General features: G+C 38.7%; 2 protein-coding genes across 4 annotated transcripts; one reads left to right on the top strand and one right to left on the bottom strand.

Moving 5' to 3' along the window:
* Positions 1-2396: 2396 nt before the first annotated feature.
* Positions 2397-6983, bottom strand: LOC131309776 (dual specificity protein phosphatase 1-like). 3 transcript variants are annotated; one of them, XM_058336396.1, is made up of 6 exons: positions 6700-6983; positions 5086-5325; positions 4823-4958; positions 4224-4344; positions 3429-3574; positions 2397-2692 (listed from the first exon to the last, which is right to left on the bottom strand). In XM_058336396.1, the coding sequence occupies exons 2-6, from the start codon at positions 5191-5193 to the stop codon at positions 2673-2675; spliced, it is 531 nt and encodes a 176-aa protein (XP_058192379.1). In that variant the 5' UTR covers positions 5194-5325; positions 6700-6983; the 3' UTR covers positions 2397-2672. The 3 variants fall into 3 exon arrangements, with proteins under 3 accessions (XP_058192379.1, XP_058192376.1, XP_058192368.1); XM_058336393.1 differs by having other exon boundaries at positions 2397-2704; XM_058336385.1 differs by lacking the exon at positions 2397-2692 and adding an exon at positions 2749-3333.
* A 5318-nt stretch (positions 6984-12301) lies between these two features.
* Positions 12302-13669, top strand: LOC131309795 (probable aspartic proteinase GIP2). Its single transcript, XM_058336408.1, has one exon. The coding sequence runs from the start codon at positions 12400-12402 to the stop codon at positions 13642-13644; it is 1245 nt and encodes a 414-aa protein (XP_058192391.1). The 5' UTR covers positions 12302-12399; the 3' UTR covers positions 13645-13669.
* Positions 13670-17602: the final 3933 nt, after the last annotated feature.

Raw genomic sequence — 17602 nt, forward strand, 5'->3', positions numbered from 1 at the left:
TGACGGAAGCTCCTGTAACGGCAATTATTAGTTTAGTTACGGTGAGAAGTGGCGGGAATCTCTTCTGCAATAATTATTTGGTGGTGCTGAGGCACCGCCAAGTAGTATCCTAACACATTTATTCACACACATTTTGTAAAATCGATACATTTACTACAAGAATCTGCAAAAATGTGTGGTGGATAAGGGCGTGAGGCACCACATTGCGTTGCCCCAAAAAACCACCAAATAAATTTCCCGTCTTCAACAGTGCTACCATCATTGCTCAGTTTCACTGCTTCCTCCCCGTAGTGATCAATCTCACCGTCCATCTCGATAATCAATAGTTTTTTAAAATTTGAACCGTCAATAACACTTTTAGACGATAAATTTGAGAGCAGCGAAGGAGCGTTACTGAACAGACAGTGAATTTGAGAGCAGTGAGGGAGCAGTACTGAAACAGAGCGGCGGGATAGAGTTTTGAGTTTCTTCTTTTTTTCTGGGTTTCGAAGTGCGTCCTACAAGGCTACAAAAGTAAACACACGGCTACACCACTGCCATGTATGCGTGTCATCACCGTACACGTTGCATGGCCATGTGGGCGGAGCCCGTTTAACCAACGAGGAGGACCGGGCCAGGCTTCTAGGAGATTTTTCAGTGCTGGCTGGATACCAATCATACCATGTCACCCGGCTGACATGGTATCCGAACAGACACATCCAAACCGTCCATTTATTGAAACACTCTTTCTCATTTTTCTCTCTCTAAATCTGAAGCATCCAAAATACAAATGGATGACCCGAATGTATTGAACGGACACCACGTAGTACCAGCTCGACAGTGAAAAATTTCTCGGCTTCTAGACTATACTAGAATTTGATTTCCCAGACATAAAGGCAGGGGATGCAGCGAAGATGACATCTTGACGTCAATTAGGATGGGGTAAAAATAAACAATAAAGCTACGTACGAAACACCAACCATAACACTCTAAGAAGGGGTGAGACAGATCCACATGTGGGTCTAACCCGTGGGTCACGCATATGTGAGAGTGTTGCGATTGGTGTTGCGGTCGAATGTTGTGTACATATCTTTATTGAATATTTAGTGTGTGAAATAGGATACTCCAAGTCACAAATATATGAAAAGAGAAAAGAGAAAATCGTAAATTCTATTGTCAATTGGAAATTTAGGAAAATGAAAATAAGCCGAGCTTTGAGTTAAGTAGTCACTTGCTTCTAGTTAGGATATAAATTTCATAATTTCAGAGGTCATGTCAAAATTACATTTATTTATTATTTATTTTATGCTTGTGAAAATCTTTAATCTCAAAGGAGAGTCCCTCCTGTCAAGCTCAAGCACTGGGCATGACAATGACTCTGGATGGCTTGGATGCATCATTCATATCATGGGCCCATACCTAATAATATAATTTTGAAGAATGAAAGCCCAACAAAATAATGGGCCCCCAGGTGTTGATGATGGTGAATGTCCACCTTTCCATTTCAATCCTTTTGGTGAGGGATGGGCCCTTTTCTCTGGCTTTTTGGGAAAATTCTTTGGACATATATACATATAAATATATGTGTTCGGAGCTGTTAAATGCATGTGAGTCTCAAACATATGCACCGTATTGAACTCACATAAATTGGACAGTTATGGACCCATCTGCGGCTGGGTTCGGACAGTTGTGTCCATGGCAGTGCTGGCCGGTGGCCTTATTGAGTTAGCCACTGGAAATGATGGTTTCTTTGTCCCGTTTTCTATCTCAAACCCCGCACCCAAAAAAAACAAACCTGTTTCTCACACCCGATGAACCTCCTCGACTCTGATCGTGTGATTTACATGGAAGTTTACGTGAAACCAACAGAACGATAACAACATATTCATACCCACTCACACTTTGAGAAACTTTCATGTAGAAATTTCGAACCAAGATAAACTGAGCTTGATTGATTCAAACTCTTGTACTGGCAATAGAATCCTGGAGAAGTTCCCTCAATGGTCCGAGAGGCGTGGGGAACATTCTTCCTGTAGAAAACAAAGAGTCGAAGATATATTGGCAGGAAGGTTGCGACGGTGGACCAACCACAAACTACCTCACATCTCCAGACATTTTGACTCTGTGTCTAAAGATTCATACTTCCAGTCGTGTTTTAATTCAACTATAGTGTTCCTTTTCCCAGAAAACCCAGCTATTGTGAAACCTCACAGCCCAACAGATCTAGAAAAGACCTGTCGACGCATAACCAATGATGATTATTGGATATTCAACTAGTAATAACCATAGGGGTTTCACTTTCACCAATAAGCGCCATACCGTCTACTCAAAGACAGGTAACAGAACTAAACAGTCGCTACTAATCTCGGGTATCTGTCAATAATTGTGATCTTATAATATCAACATTGAGGAAGCAATTAATCTAACAAGAGAGAGAGTTGAATATCAAAAGCATCCCAATCGATTACATATGTTTGATCATCAAAATCGATTACATATGTTTGATCATCAATAACTACCTACTTGTCCAATCATAAAATCAAAATTTCACGTAATTATATATTGAACATGGTTCCATCTACCCGGATTGAGTCTGCGCGCAAACTGACCCAGACATCCGATTATAAGAAGGGAAAAAAAACACATGGTTCCATCTAATTCTGGTGACAGGCCATTAGTGAACAGCTTCAGAGCTAAACTTCCTGAGCCCTCCCTGTCATCATACCTGGATTATAATAACAATGAAAACAGAAACCAAGAAATTACTCCATAGATTTGATTAAGTGGAGGATTGAAATTGCGAATTACCTCAAGGAATAAACGTAACAGGGGAAACTACTTTGCCCAGTTAGGTCTACATTAATGGAGGTTACGCCTCAGATTTGAATCCAGAACCTCAAGGCTAATAGGTTGAGTAGAGAAAGTACGGTTTAAAATGGAACTACCCTGAATTGACACTTAGAATCCTGGAAAAAAAAAAAAGTTACTCCTTTTCAACATGCTTCACGTTTTGTTCAAATATTTGTGATGTAATCCGAAACAGATATCCAAAAATTTGGGAAAAAATTGGTTTGGTCCTCAAGTCAAGTAATATTAACTTGCTCTTAAAACCAAATAGAAGAATACGGGTATTTTGCTAACGAAAATAAAGAGCAAACATATTTATACCATGTACTATAAGAAAGCATAATAACGACGATTGGAGCATTTTTATTGATAAAAATTCCTTTCACTCAGTTTGACAACCTGAATGAAGATCTTGGCTCCGCCACCGAGACCAGTACAAAACATTTTTGGTTGTCCATGAGGACATTCTTCAAAATGGAAAAGCTCTGTTACCATCGACTTCACAACCTTTTTGAATGTGATGTAGGACCAAGATCAGGAAGAGTAAGAAAATACACAATGTGTCCTATTTAAACAAGAAATATATCTCAAACGATGCGTACCTTGAAGAGATTTCTCAAAGTTTTGAAGCTGTGTCATAAAACCAGAGTTGGGAGATGCTATCGGTCGTTTACTTTTCACATGCTTCAAAGCTTCGGACACGCTCATACTATACTTCTTCATTAGATAAGCAAGGATAATAGTCACACTGCAAGAAAAGTTTCCACTTGCATTGTTTAGGAACCCAAAACAAGCAAATAAACATGGGAAAACAATGACAAAAGGAAACAAGTCTAATTCATGACTCATGACAACAATTAGGAGAAGCAAAGTGTCAATGGTGGTCATATTTTGAGTCCCCACTATGTCTCTGTAGCACCTTTTGCAGATTTGCATCACAATTCTTGATAATACAAAAGCCAAATTGGTAAACAAGAGGATAAAGGAAAAGCTCACAGATGATGTCGCTATTGAGTCCAGAACAGCAACTTGCATTTGAAAATTAAGCTTAGAAAAGATAGGCCAAACTCAAACCAAGATCAAGTGCAATACATAATGAAGCCAAGCTCAAGCATCCCACTAGTGACTAGTCTACCTATGACACCATGCATGAAAATTAAAAGCATCAAATCATAGATTACCATTCCGTATGTCGACATAGATGCGTCAAGACTCAAGACTCAAAATTCATAAGTTCTTGTTTACGATCCCCACCTCTAGTGAGAGGAATCACCCACTACCATCCACAGTACAGTCCGGGGGTTCAACAGAGACAATGGGTACTGAACTTTTTACGATATTTCCCTTCACTATACATGAGATCCAAAAAACAATGTAAATAGTGTAAGAACAATCACCTTCTGGATTTCCCGACAAAACAGTGAACCAATACACCACCACCTGTTCTTTTAGCTCCAGCAATGAAATTGAAACACTCCTCAAAATAGTTTGCTATATTCACGTCTTCTCTGTCCGGGACTACCTCAATCACAAATAATGCCATCGATAATTAATAACTCAGCAGAAAAAGCTCAATGTGGCTTCAATCATCAAATAGCCGTACAATGCTAACGCAAAAATCATCTATTATTTAAAAACCTCAAATAGGCAGTAGACCAGAAAGAAAACTAAGACAGTAAAAGAAATGAAGATGAAGATGAAAATGAAAATGAAAATGAAACAGCTTTTAACATAACATGCAGCGGAAATGAAGCATATGCACGAAGTTTGACAGAAAATTCATAGGCAGCATAAGACGCTGCAAATTTGATTAATGATGAACCAAGGAAAATGATAAACTCCTTGAAGGCCATTCTACCATCCACTACAATTATCACTGTGATATCGTGGTTAGGACCAAACAATTGCTTACACCCAAGGAAAATAACTCATAAGGAGGATAGAATTGAACAGGAAACACCACAAGACAAAGCTCTTCAATGTGGGAAAAACTTACTATCGATTATCTTGTACACAAAGTCATTGGGATGAATGGGGGGCAAAGAATTGGCCACAGTAAGTATGTGAGTTACATTCAATCTTTTCAATTCGCTTTTGTTATTCGCAGCTCCAATGGAACCCAAATAGAGACCCTGAAAATCGAAGACAAATTAAATCCATTGGTATGAATTGAAGAAGAAAACATGTTAATAAAAGTAATAAAAAATCAAAATTTGAATAGATAAAGACCAGACAGTAAACCGTAACATATTTGTTTACCTCTTCAATTTTGCATGGAAGATTATCTTCTCTAACGCATCTTGTTGCATGCATAGCCCGCCAAAGCGCTGCTACCCGTTCTCTATAGACTTCATCAAGCCAATCCATGCTGCTAAAGGAAACAGCCTCTATTTTTCCCCTTGCTTCCCTAAGAAAGTCTTAGCTTTGGCAAGTCTTTCAGGTCTTTCCACAATCCACAAACTCCTCAACTTGGAATATGCTAGTGATCAGACTCTAACCCTAATGACCAAAAAAACAGTGAGGCATCCAAAAGGTAATGCTGTTTAACCGACTTATTCTTGAAAACTTGGCTATCGATATCACCACTGATGATGAATAAGAAAGTCCATGACAAGTCAGCCATGATACAAATACAAAAGTAAAAAAGTAAGATGGAATGCTGATTTTATGCGGAAATTAGGAGAGTCAATTCATTTGGATTGATGAAATTTGAAGACAAAGCATAAGTTATTGGAAAGTACTGTTTAGGTAAGTAGTAGTTTTATTATTGGTCTGTTGTAATAAATGCTAGCAGGAAAGAAAATGTAAAGTTGTATGTGTAATAAATGTATGTAGAAGACTTTGGTCTGTAACGCATATAATTAGTGGTAAACCAATTATATGTTTATACTGTTTGTGTAGGTAATCAGTGATGTAAGCGTCCCCTCCTTACGCCTATAAAAGGAGGGCTTCCCCTAGAATGGAATACTTTAGGTATGCATTCAATTTTTGCAGTTATTTGTCTAGGTACTTATAGAATTTGGACTAATTTTTAATGCGTAAGCCTCTCTACGTGGATTCGCCACTTCACAATGAAATTGCTCACAATCACATCCATCTGTGAGCTTTCAACTTGGCCCCAAGAAAAAACTGGAAAAGTGTTTCAACTGTGCTCTTTCTGGAACGTACTATTATCATACATATATATACACCCGCACACGAATACTGCTTGCCATACGAAAAGAACTACGATGCACAGCAGAAATTCAGTGTCCTTGCAAAAGACAAAATGAGATTCTTTAATCAATCCCTAGTATAAACCAACAAGAACTGCCATTAGACATTGAATTCCCATCAAACAGGTCAAACAACCATCTGGGTAGTTCCAATAAAGTAATCCCAATACCTAGGAACCAGGGGCCTCGGGTTCGACTCCCACCTGCGTGTTATCAATTCATGTGTTGACCCAATCTCGACGGCCCGGCTTTGATTGGCGCCCACTAGCAAATATTAGGATTGGTCCTGGATTTGTCGGTATATTGGGTCGATATTGAGTTATCAGAAAAAACCCAATTTGAACATACTCACAAAAACAGAGAGACAATCAGAGATTGTAAAATATGAACACAATCACAGTAAATAAGCATCTGATCCGCCCAAGGAGCAGAGATCATTTTCGTTCCAAATTGTTCAAGAAATTGAAAAACCACCCCAGAAAATTGATATCCTCATCAAATAGGTCAATCAACAATCTGGGTAGCTCCAAGAATCCCCCAGTACGAATACAATTACATACAGATAGGCAATCACTTAGATAAAAGAGAAAAAAAGAAAAAGAAAAAGGTGTCAGATTGTTTATACGACGAAGTAAAGAGCCGGGAGAAATAGACCCACCTCGACCAAGATTCAAGAAGCTCAAGAATATCACGGAATCTGAGAGACTGAGCGAGTTCTCTCTTCTTCTTGTGGCAGTGGCTCGTATAGTTGGAATATATTAAAGTAAAAGTATATAAGGACATATATATTATTGTTGATATTGTTGGTCAGCTCTAGACTGATTGGTTTTCTAGAGATCGGTTGTTATGGTGGATGGGGATGGCTCCTCCCCCACTAAAAATCAAGAAATTTCTCCTCTAGGAAAACCGTAGCCGCACAAATCAGGCTGTGTTGTTATGAACTGCGTATCAATATTGCGCCGCTGAGATGTAGTTTTAAGTGGCTAATGGTAATTAACTGCGGCCAAATGTAATTTCAAGCGGAAATAATGTAAAACACCGGTTAGATGTAATTTTAAGCGGCCAATGGTAATTAATTGCAGCCAAGTGTAATTTCAAGCGGAAGTAATGTAAAACACAAAAGAATCGTACACAGTAATCAAGTCTATCAATATTTGGCAGCCACATGTAATTTTAGGCGGCCAATGGTTATTACTTGGGGCGCTGCTATTCGCAGCCCTCTATTTACTCCCATAGCCCGTTAAAAATTTTTAATTATACTCGACAGTTAGTTACCGAAATTGAGATATATTTTCAGCGTCCAATTACCGAAATATAATATTTTTTTCAACAGATGTTTACCGAAAATGCATGTTCGGCAGTTGTTTACCGAAAGTTGAACATATTTTCGACATGTAGTTACCAAAATATAATCTTGTTTTCAACACCAATTTACCGAAATGTTATTTATGATTTTCAACAATCATTTACCGAAATTTAGTGGGCTACAGGAGTAAATAGAGGGCTGCGAATAGCGGCGCCCTATTACTTGTGGCCAAGTGTAATTTCACGTAGCCAAAAGTAATGGAAAACATGAAAGAATCGTCCACAGTAATCACGCCTATCAATATTGCGCGGCGAGATGTAATTTCATGCGGCCAATGGTAATTAATTGCGGCCAAGTGTCATTCCACGCGGAAGTAATGTAAAACACGAAAGAATCGTGCACACTTACTTAACTTAAATTTGAGAGTTTTGTTGTTATTTGAATTTTTTTTTGCTAAAAAATGGTTATTTCTCAAAATACTTAGGTAAAAGTAAATTTTTTTTACTTTTCTGGTTCCTCTTGTCGAGACGAATACATAACCCACAAAAGTTTGGCTCAAAACTAATAAATGTGAAAAAAAATTCAAATAAGGAAGAACTCCCAAATTTAAGTTAAATTCATAAGAACACAATCTAAGAATAAGGGTACCATTAAAAACAATTATTGAGTGGTTGGGTAGAGTCGTCACGTGCTGCTCAACACCAATCAGTCATTTACCATTTCACGTTAATGAGAGTCGTATTGTATGACCAAAAACTTCACGTGAATGAGTGGTTGCAAAGAACGTTAAAGCATCACGTGATGTTGCGCAAAGCCGCATAATAGTTTTTTCACAAATACAGATGCATTTCCTGAACAAGAATATATAGAAAGAAATTTTCACGGTACTCTAATGCTCACGGATGCGCATTAAGTGATATTTTTTGGTTTAGTTGTTTTGGACTTTTTCTTTTTTGCGGTAATAAGTGACGAAATTAGATTAAGTAACCGATGTCTTGAGATATTTAACCCCTACATGGTCTTGAAAATTAACAGTAGGAACTGCATCCAAAACAAGAAAATCAAAAGGTAATGCAAGGGCTGATTTTCGCCAAAACATCGGTACTCTTGTTAGCTTCACGACAGATATGCAGGAGTTGCGCCCTTTAAAATATAAAAAGTCAGTTTTTGAATTTTTTCTCTCGGATATTTCTAAAAGTACTTATGTAAAAGTCATAATTTTTTATTTTTTCGATTCCTCTCGTCAAGACGAACCGACATTACGTTATTGATTAAACTCAGTTTTCTTTTTAAGCAGAACGTATTTTACATTTCGTTAAAAGTGTAGAATTATGAATAAAAATTTCAAAAATCTAGAAAAATTCTATGAAGGAGAGAGTGAAGAAGAGAATTTCTTCTTATTTTAGGTAATTACATTCTTATACTAATATTTAGTATAGATATAGATTTTACATAAAGAAAACATGAAGCATAGGGCCAAGCCCTAACAATTTAAAACAACTAAAAAAACAAACCAAGCCCATGCAGGGATTTTTAGGAACGATCTTTTAAATTATTTTTTCTTAAATCTTAGTATTAGATTGAATAATAGTCACATTTTTTGGATCGACAAGAGGAATGAAAAAAGTACGAAAATGTAGAAACGAAATAGATGATGTAAGAATTTAAAGGATATACACTTCTATATATTGTTGATTTCTCTCGTCCAGACAGAAAAAAATAAAAGCCTTCTTTTTGTGTCTTTTTGCTTTAAAAAAATTGATGAATGATTGTTGATAGTTTATGAGATAATTGCTCATTTAAAATTTTATCTTAGATTATTTTGAATTCTAACTTGTGTCCTTTTGCGTAATATAAGATGAAATATTGAGTTCTAAAATTTTATCCTAAAATTCAAACAAAACACTGAATGCAAGATTGCTCGTAGAGGAGTATTGTGGACAAATTAGCGTGAGTTAATTTACACTATCGTTTAGACAGTATTTTAGTAAAAAAAAAACCACTATTTAAAACGACTCATTTTCTTTTACTTTGTTGCCTAATTAATATGGAGTAGTATTTTTAGTGGAATATATAAGAGGCATTTTGGTACTTATCCGAAGTCAAAAAAATATAACGTGTACTAACCCAGACATTCAAGAGATAATAAGTTATTCCACAACTTATATTAACGGCACTTCCCTTTGTGTCTCTATTTGGTGATTTATTTTGTGAAAGAAGGAAAGTGCTGTTAAAAAAAAAGGAAAGTGACAAAATCACTTTCCTAATTTGAACTCTTCCTTGGCATTCAAACATGGACAGATTTGGTATGGAAGAGTTCAAATATTTTAGGAATTTTTGTCTCTGCGCATGCATATATCAATGGTCAATGCCAAGGAAGTGCTTATCTCTGCGTTTGCCATTTTGGTCCATAGCCATGGCTGACATAACCAGTGGATATTTTTAGAACTAGAAAAAAGTGTACTACTATTGGATATGGTGTGGATATCTTTTAAAAACCAGAAATGCACTGGATATGCTTTGGACATGTTTGTTGTATAAGGAAGCTGCAAAAGAAGACCCAAGGTTAGTCCGGTTAGTTGGTGGATTTACTTTCCATGCAATTGACAAGAGTTTGATTTTTGAGGTCAGACTGCAGAAAGAATTTTTTTTTGAAACCCTATATTTCCAGCATGGATCGCCTACTCTTGATTGGACAGAACAAGGAATTAGGCTTAGTGTGCGTAAGTTGATCCGAATACCTGATCGTCGGGATAAAAATGAAAAAAGAAACTGCAAACGATAAAAGTGATCAAATATGCTTCGGATATGTCTTTGCACATTAAAAACATATATGTGGCACTCTTTCCATGTGGGGAAGAAGTGGATAAATGTTGCTGAGTGGTGCTAGTACCACACCTATTTTCACACCCAAACACACATCCAACACTCACATGAGTGGTGGGTCCCACACACACTACACACTTTAGTGTGTGTATGGGGCCCACCACTCATGTGAATGTGAGTGTGTGTTTAGGTGTGAAAATGAGTGTGACACTAGAATTATTGAATGTTGCTACCTCCCAATCTCCCATAGTGGGACCATATACGGAACTAGGGAAGAAAAGGAGTAAGAATTGAATGAATGATGCACCCCCTAAAGTGTTTACCAATTTTTGAAGTAGCCCATTCACTCTTGGCTGTCCTCAATTTGGTTACTAAACTATAAAAGTTTTGTTATTTTACCTCAACGAACTATTGTTCACCTTTGCCACATGACAATGATTTGAAGGACTAGTTGATCAAAGTTTGATCCTAAAGTTCCAAACGAGAGAAGCGCGTCATAGAAAATAGGCAAAATGAAGAATAATTACGTAACTTTGTTCACACAAAAAATTAGACATCAATTAGAGAGTTGCTATATGTACCGACCATGGGGGAGGGAAATCGTACCGCCGGCCGCCGGCGGGCCGTCTCTAGCCATTGGACAGCCGATCCGAGCCGTCCAAAAATTCTATAAAAAAAACCCGATGGGGCCCCTACGCGGGAATCAATGGCATCCGAGGTGTGTAGGGTGTTTGATCCGAGTACCCCTTTTTCGTGTATATACACGAAAAAAGGTGTTTGGATCAAACACCCTACACACCTCGGATGCCATTGATTTCCGCCAAAGCCCCATCGGTTTTTTTTTTTAGAATGTTTGGACGGCTCGGATCGGCCGTCCGGCGGCCGGAGACGGCCCGCCGGCGGCCGTCGGTACGATTTCCCTCCCTCGTGGTCGGTACTCATAGCTTTTTTGCATCAATTAATAACTAAAACAACAAAAATATACTATTCTTTCTCATAACTTAAATTGAATAGCTCTCACATAATTCAAAGTAGGGGTGAGCAAATAATCCGTTAAACCGTGAATCCAGTCTAAACCAATCCAAACCGAATTATTTTGTTTGGTTTTTAGGTAGTGTGGTTTGGTCTTGGTTTTAAAAAATTCAAAACCGAGTTATATGGTTTGATTTGTGGATTTACACTAATGGTTGCGGTTCCAAACCGATCCGGACCGTATATATACATTTATATATATATTTTAGTTTAATATAGATACACTAATAAACATAGGCTATGCCATAGTGAATTAACTTCCTAATTTAGTACTCCACTTCACTGCTACATTCCTTTGCTGCGAATAGTAATTGCCCTAAATTTCTATTAGTTCACGAGTTTTGGCGATGGTTGATTTTGATGAGTTTTTGTGATTTCAATAAAATTTTAAATACTCCTATAAGTATTGATTTTATTTATCTATGCCATTTTGAGTACTTTAAACCGTGTATAAAATTGATATTTTAACTTCAATCAAACCATGGTTCAAAACCGAAATCGATCCGTATCTTAAAGGTCTGGATTGTTTGGTTTTATGAATTTTATGGATTGGTTTGGTTCTCAAGATTCATAATCCGTAAATATTGGTTAAGTTCTTGATTTACTACAAAATCGAACCAATCCGGACCTTGCTCACCCCTAATTCAAAGAAAATTTTCCACCAAGCGAATTCCAAAACACCACAAAATTAAGCCACAATTTTTTTTCATCATAAACATTACAAAAAAAAAAAAAAACGAAGAACAAAAAAACTAGCATTCAATACGTCAAAGTACATATCGCATACATCTAACCATAAACTTCATTATCCTTTACCTAGAAGCCCTTTGCTTTAAATGCCCTTCATTATAATCAACCCCGCCTTCACGACTAAAACTCTTTTTTTTCGAATATGAGACGCATGGGGAAAAAAAAATGTGAGTTGAAGTTTTTAGCACAAAGTGAATGTGGGATAATACTCAAAGGGTGCAAAATCTAATTTCCAAACAAATCTAGTCAGCCAATGGTCATTCTTTCCAAGTCCTTATCCACAGCCTCAATTTCCTGTACTTTACTAGTACTTTAGATCAGTCAAAACCTACCCAGCCGCCGCGTCTCATTCACAAACAGATCATCTCTCTCTGTCTCTCTCGCTCTCGCTCTCTCTCTCTCTCTCTCTCTCTCTCTCCTCTTCAGTCCTTCTAGTTCACTTCCATGGCTTCCTCTCTCCAACTCCTCCTCATATTCTCTGTCATCATTTCCTCTTTTGCTCATAAACCCACATCACAAAATACTCTGATCCTTCCACTGACCAAAGATCCATCAACACATCAGTACTTGACCCATCTCTATACGGGCACTCCAATGGCTCCCACCAAGCTCGTAGTTGATCTCAGCGGTCCATTTCTCTGGCTCGATTGTGCCTCGCGACACGTGTCATTATCCCACCGCCCTATCCCCACTGGCTCCCTCCAGTGCTCGAGGGCAAAGGCCACCACTGGGTGTGGCAGTGGTAGAAGTTGTACTCTCAACACAGTGAACACCATAACACGTGCGGCCGCACGTGGGGATCTAGCCGAAGACATCCTGACCGTCGAACGCGTTGAGCGATCGGTTCGGATCGCCACCGTTGATCGGTTTTTATTTTCGTGTGCACCCCCATTGCTAGTGAATGGACTAGCGAGTGGTACCAAAGGGATGTTAGGCCTCGGGAGGGGCAGAATTTCACTACCATCACAAATTGCCACTAGTTTCGGCAGCATCCACCGGAAATTCGCCGCCTGCCTCTCGTCTAACGACGGTTTTATTGTCTCCGGCAAAGGGGTCCCGCTTCTTCGATCCGATGCGTCGAATTCGCTAACGTACACGCCCCTTATTTCCAACCAAGAGGGCACATTAGAGGACTATTACATCAACGTGAAGTCCATCAAGATAAATGGCAAGAGATTGTCACTCAACACCTCAAAATTGTCCATGGACCATGAGGGAAAAGGAGGGACTAAATTGAGCACAATTGTCCCTTACACCACTATGGAGACCACAATCTACGAGACATTCACAAAAGCTTATGTTACGGCCGCGGCTGCGACGAACATGACTAGAGTTGCATCCGTCGCGCCGTTCGGGGTCTGCTTCAGCTCCTCCGATGGGGTTGATGAAACCCGTGTGGGGCCCGCGGTGCCGGCGGTCGATCTCGTGATGCAGAGCGAGATGGTGAGGTGGAGGATACATGGGAGGAACTCGATGGTGGAGGTGAGTGAGGGAGTTATGTGCTTGGGGTTTGTGGATGGGGGTTCGAGTCCAGATCAGGCTTCGATTGTGATGGGTGGCTACCAGTTGGAGGATCATCTTTTGGAGTTTGATTTGGGTGCTTCCATGTTTGGATTTAGTTCCTCATTGTTGGTGAGGGAATCTAGTTGTTCTGACTTTTTGCATTCCATGCCTAGAGAGTCACTTTGATTGTGAATCAGACCAAGTTCCTCTTTAACTCATGTTTGTACAGTTTTCCCCGTGATATGATAATAGGAAAATTCTAAAATCAGTCCAATGGGCTGACGATAGTAGGTGTGTGAATGTGTATTTAAAGATGTAAAAAGTGCACAGAAATACGTGTTTTTCTTATTTTTTAGTGTGTTTATCGTCAGTCCAGTGGGCTGACAATAGCAAGACCGATGATAATATTGAGTATTTTTTAGTGCCGAGCGAGCGGGTATATCCCGCGTGGTGTCCGCTCGGCACTCTCGAGTTGTCTGATGCACTTTTGGATGTCTCGGATTAAAACTTTCTCTTTTCTCTCACTCCTCTTTTTCTCTCATTTTTCTCTTTCCAAATCTGAGCCGTCCAAAATCGCATCAAACTGCTCGGATGTGCTGAGCGGACACAACGTGTTACCCACCCGGCACTGAAAAATTACTCGATAAAATTTGTGATCAGGCAATTAAGCTCAATATTTACTGGGCAGGCAAGCTCAAGAGATGTTTTGATGCTATCAGAACTATCCGAATTTAATGTTGTGTTCTCTTTCTATTTTTTATGCTTTTCTGGTTCTCCTTAACTCCAACCTTGGCTCGGGTCCAATCTCCTCCGTCCCGAAAACTTCTGTGTCGAGGAATTTTTCGGCTGTTAGATTGTGTAATCTTTTATGTACTTTAAATCCAATGGCATAGAAGAACATGAGCTTTAGGCATAGAGGATCCTACCCCCTTGGCTGGAGGTCTTGGTCTTTTTCTTTCTTTGAGTTGTGCACAGATACTGATCCTGTAAACTTTTTTCCCTCCTCAATCCTCGGTGTACCCGTTATCGAGCATATCTATTTTTTTTTCTTTGCCAATTCAAAAAGATAAGTACTATCATCCTAGGGGTAAGGGGAGTTTAAATATTAGATTTTGAAAGACGAGTTTAGGGAACTAATGAAAATTTAGGAGAATGATACCCCCACCGCGGTTCCCCCACCGAACCGTCCATCGCACGCACGCCGGGCCCACTTCGGCCACCGGACGGCCGATCCGAGCCGTCTAAAAATTCTAAAAAAAAAAAAACGAGTGGGCCTATTTGAGAATCAACAGCATCCGACGTGTGTAGGTGCTCGATCCGAACTTCCAAAAATCAGAGATCCGAGCCGTTAAAAGATGGAAGATTGGTTCGAGCACTTACACATGTCGGATGCCATTGGTTTTCGCGAGGACCCACTCAGTTTTTTTTTAGAATTTTTGGACGGATCGGATTGGCCGTCCGATGGCCGGAGTGGGCCCGGCGTGCGTGCGGTGGGCGGTTCGGGGGTATCATTCTCCGAAAATTTATAAACTTGGGCAAGCGCAATAGAGGATAATTGAAATTTTATAAAACTCTAGAGGTGTCGCACCTCTCGACACACACCCCTAATTCTATATCCGGGGAAGCTGTTGAGTATATCCGGACCATCCAAGTCAGCAATCAATAATCCATATATTAAAAAAACAAACACTTTCAGGGAACCTGAAAGTGTTTGTTTTTAATCCGAACCGTTAAAAACGCTTTTTGACGATCTAAATGCGCCTTGCACCCACTCGATAAGGTACTTGGCAGGAACAGCTTGGCAACATTTTCGGATTCCCGGGATACTGAATAATCTCTGACCTAATTCAATATTGTGCAATCCAACATAGAATTGAATGGGTCATGTATTTGTGTTTGCTTGACCTTGATCCTCCCCCTGTATAATATTGGCACTGCGGTACAGCTGGGCATCGAGGGGAGGGAATCCATCTTGTTTTGATCTTATCAAATTAATAATTAGGCATTACTATATATAATTACTTTCAACCAAAGTAATTTGAGCCATTCAAACATTTCGAATCCTTATAACTAAAGTCATCTCCTGACCATCTGCATTCTGTCGCTAGAAAAACTATAGTACTGTCTATTCCAAATCGCTTGAGTACTAAATTAGTATTGTAAGAAGTTTTACAAGCGTGCTAACGGGACCCGGGGGCTCTGCTGCGCAGGAGGCGCAGCAGCCCCTACCCAGTATCATTACCCTACCCAGTACCAATAAACGTCGTCGTTTTGGTGAAAAAAAAATCCTAACACCTTCCGTTTGCAATCCTATGGAGCAGAAACGTGATTATAAAAGCCTTAAAGATAAAATTTAATTATGGCTCTTTGGAATAATATAATCAGAATAATAATATCTTTGTACCGGTTCAAACGGAGTGAAAATTGGAGTACTTAATTTTTTAACCATATTTTTTAATATATAACCGTCCAAAAAAATTAAATGTTAAAATTTTCACTCCGTTTGAATCGGTGTAAAGATCTTATTCTTCTGATCATATTATTCTAAAACGTCGTAATTCATTTTTATCTCTAGGGCTCTTATATGAAGTATATGCTCTTTATTTAGGACCATGTAGAGCAGAAATGTGATTATGAGAGCCTTATAAACAACAATTAATTATGACTTTTGAACGCTTAAGTTTTTTTAGACGGTTATATATTAAAATATATGGATAAAAAATTAAGTATTTCAATTTTCACTCCGTTTGAACCGGTATAAAGATGTTATTATTCTGATCATATTAGTCTAAAGAGCCATAATTAAATTTTGTCTTTAAAGCTCTCATAATCACGTTTCTGCTCCATAGGATTGCAAACGGAAGGTTTTGAATTTTTTTTCAATCAAAACGGGGACGTATTGGTACTGGGGGTAGGGGCTGCTGCGCCTCTCTGGGCAGCAGAGCCCCCGGGTCCGTGCTAACGCCCTCACCGTAACGGCTAGATTTTTTAAAGCTAAGGTATCGCAAGATCAATCATGTAACAGAGTCTACGAGAAAAACCAGAAAAGCAAACAGATATGGACCAAAATTGAAAAATATAATACTCGTATCATATCTAGTACTCCCTCCATCTATTTTTTAGTGTCCTGCTTCGTAACTTTAACTTATTAAAAAGACATCATCATTACACCTTTCACATCAACTTTTTCTTCTACTTTTCCTACTTACCTATCATCATTACATTTTTACTCACTAACTTTTCAAAATAAAATCTACTTTTAGGGACAAAATAGATAATACACCAACTTTTACCCTCCTAACTTTAAAAAATGGACACTTATTAAGGGACAGCCCAAAATGGAATACTGGACACAAAAAAAGGGACGGAGGGAGTACTTGATATGTCAGGTTTTCGCTATTATGGCATGTTTGGATGCTGCACTGTGAAGGGGGATTGTGATATCCCCTCCTAATCCGTGGGCCCGTGTATATGACGTAGTTTGGAAAGTCCATAACTGGGGGATATCTTAAGACACCCTCCTCCATAAACCCCCCTAATACCTCCTGAGGGAGGCTTACATATGGCTAGGGTTTGAGCCAATATTGTGGAATCCCCGCTAATACCTCTTGATAATACCACACTCTCTTCCATTTCAACTACAAAACAACCTTATCCCCTCATTTTTTTCTTCATCAAAACCAAGTATTATTTAATCCCCCGTCACATCAATGTAGGCCCACCGTTCTTACATAATATCCCTTACTATCCAATCTCCCATTCTTACATAATACCTCCAAATCTAATCCCGCGTCCAAACGAACCCTTATACCTAAGTATATATTGATGTAAGTTCCAAAAAGCTGTAATTTTTTTTTTGTGGTGGCATTGATAAAATACACATTTCTTCTATCCCATTTTTATCGAATGTAATTTTATTTTTAATAATCTTAGCAAGTGAGTCTACATAAAATTAGAGTGGAATGAGTCTTTTTATGTAATTGCGAGTGAGTGTTTCGCATGGATAGAAAAAAAAAAGAATTGTTCTTGGGAGGAAAAAAATTGGTGCTCAATGAAATGATTTGCTACACATAGAATTGATGCATCTTCTAATTAATTGGACAAGTGTACTCTCTCTTAATTAAAAAAAAAACTAAAAAAATTT

This window comes from Rhododendron vialii, chromosome 2a (assembly GCF_030253575.1).
Source record: "Rhododendron vialii isolate Sample 1 chromosome 2a, ASM3025357v1".
In the NCBI taxonomy this organism is placed as follows: domain Eukaryota; kingdom Viridiplantae; phylum Streptophyta; class Magnoliopsida; order Ericales; family Ericaceae; genus Rhododendron; species Rhododendron vialii.

What these genes read in the sequence shown, in the direction of transcription:
- LOC131309776 (XM_058336385.1), bottom strand. Translation starts at nt 5,193, where the DNA reads ATGGATTGGCTTGATGAAGTCTATAGAGAACGGGTAGCAGCGCTTTGG. An exon ending in TGTGTACAAGATAATCGATA is followed by an intron (nt 4,345 to 4,822) that starts GTAAGTTTTTCC and finishes TGATTGAGGTAG; the next exon opens with TCCCGGACAGAGAAGACGTG. An exon ending in TTTGTCGGGAAATCCAGAAG is followed by an intron (nt 3,575 to 4,223) that starts GTGATTGTTCTT and finishes CTTTTCTTGCAG; the next exon opens with TGTGACTATTATCCTTGCTT.
- LOC131309795 (XM_058336408.1), top strand. Translation starts at nt 12,400, where the DNA reads ATGGCTTCCTCTCTCCAACTCCTCCTCATATTCTCTGTCATCATTTCC.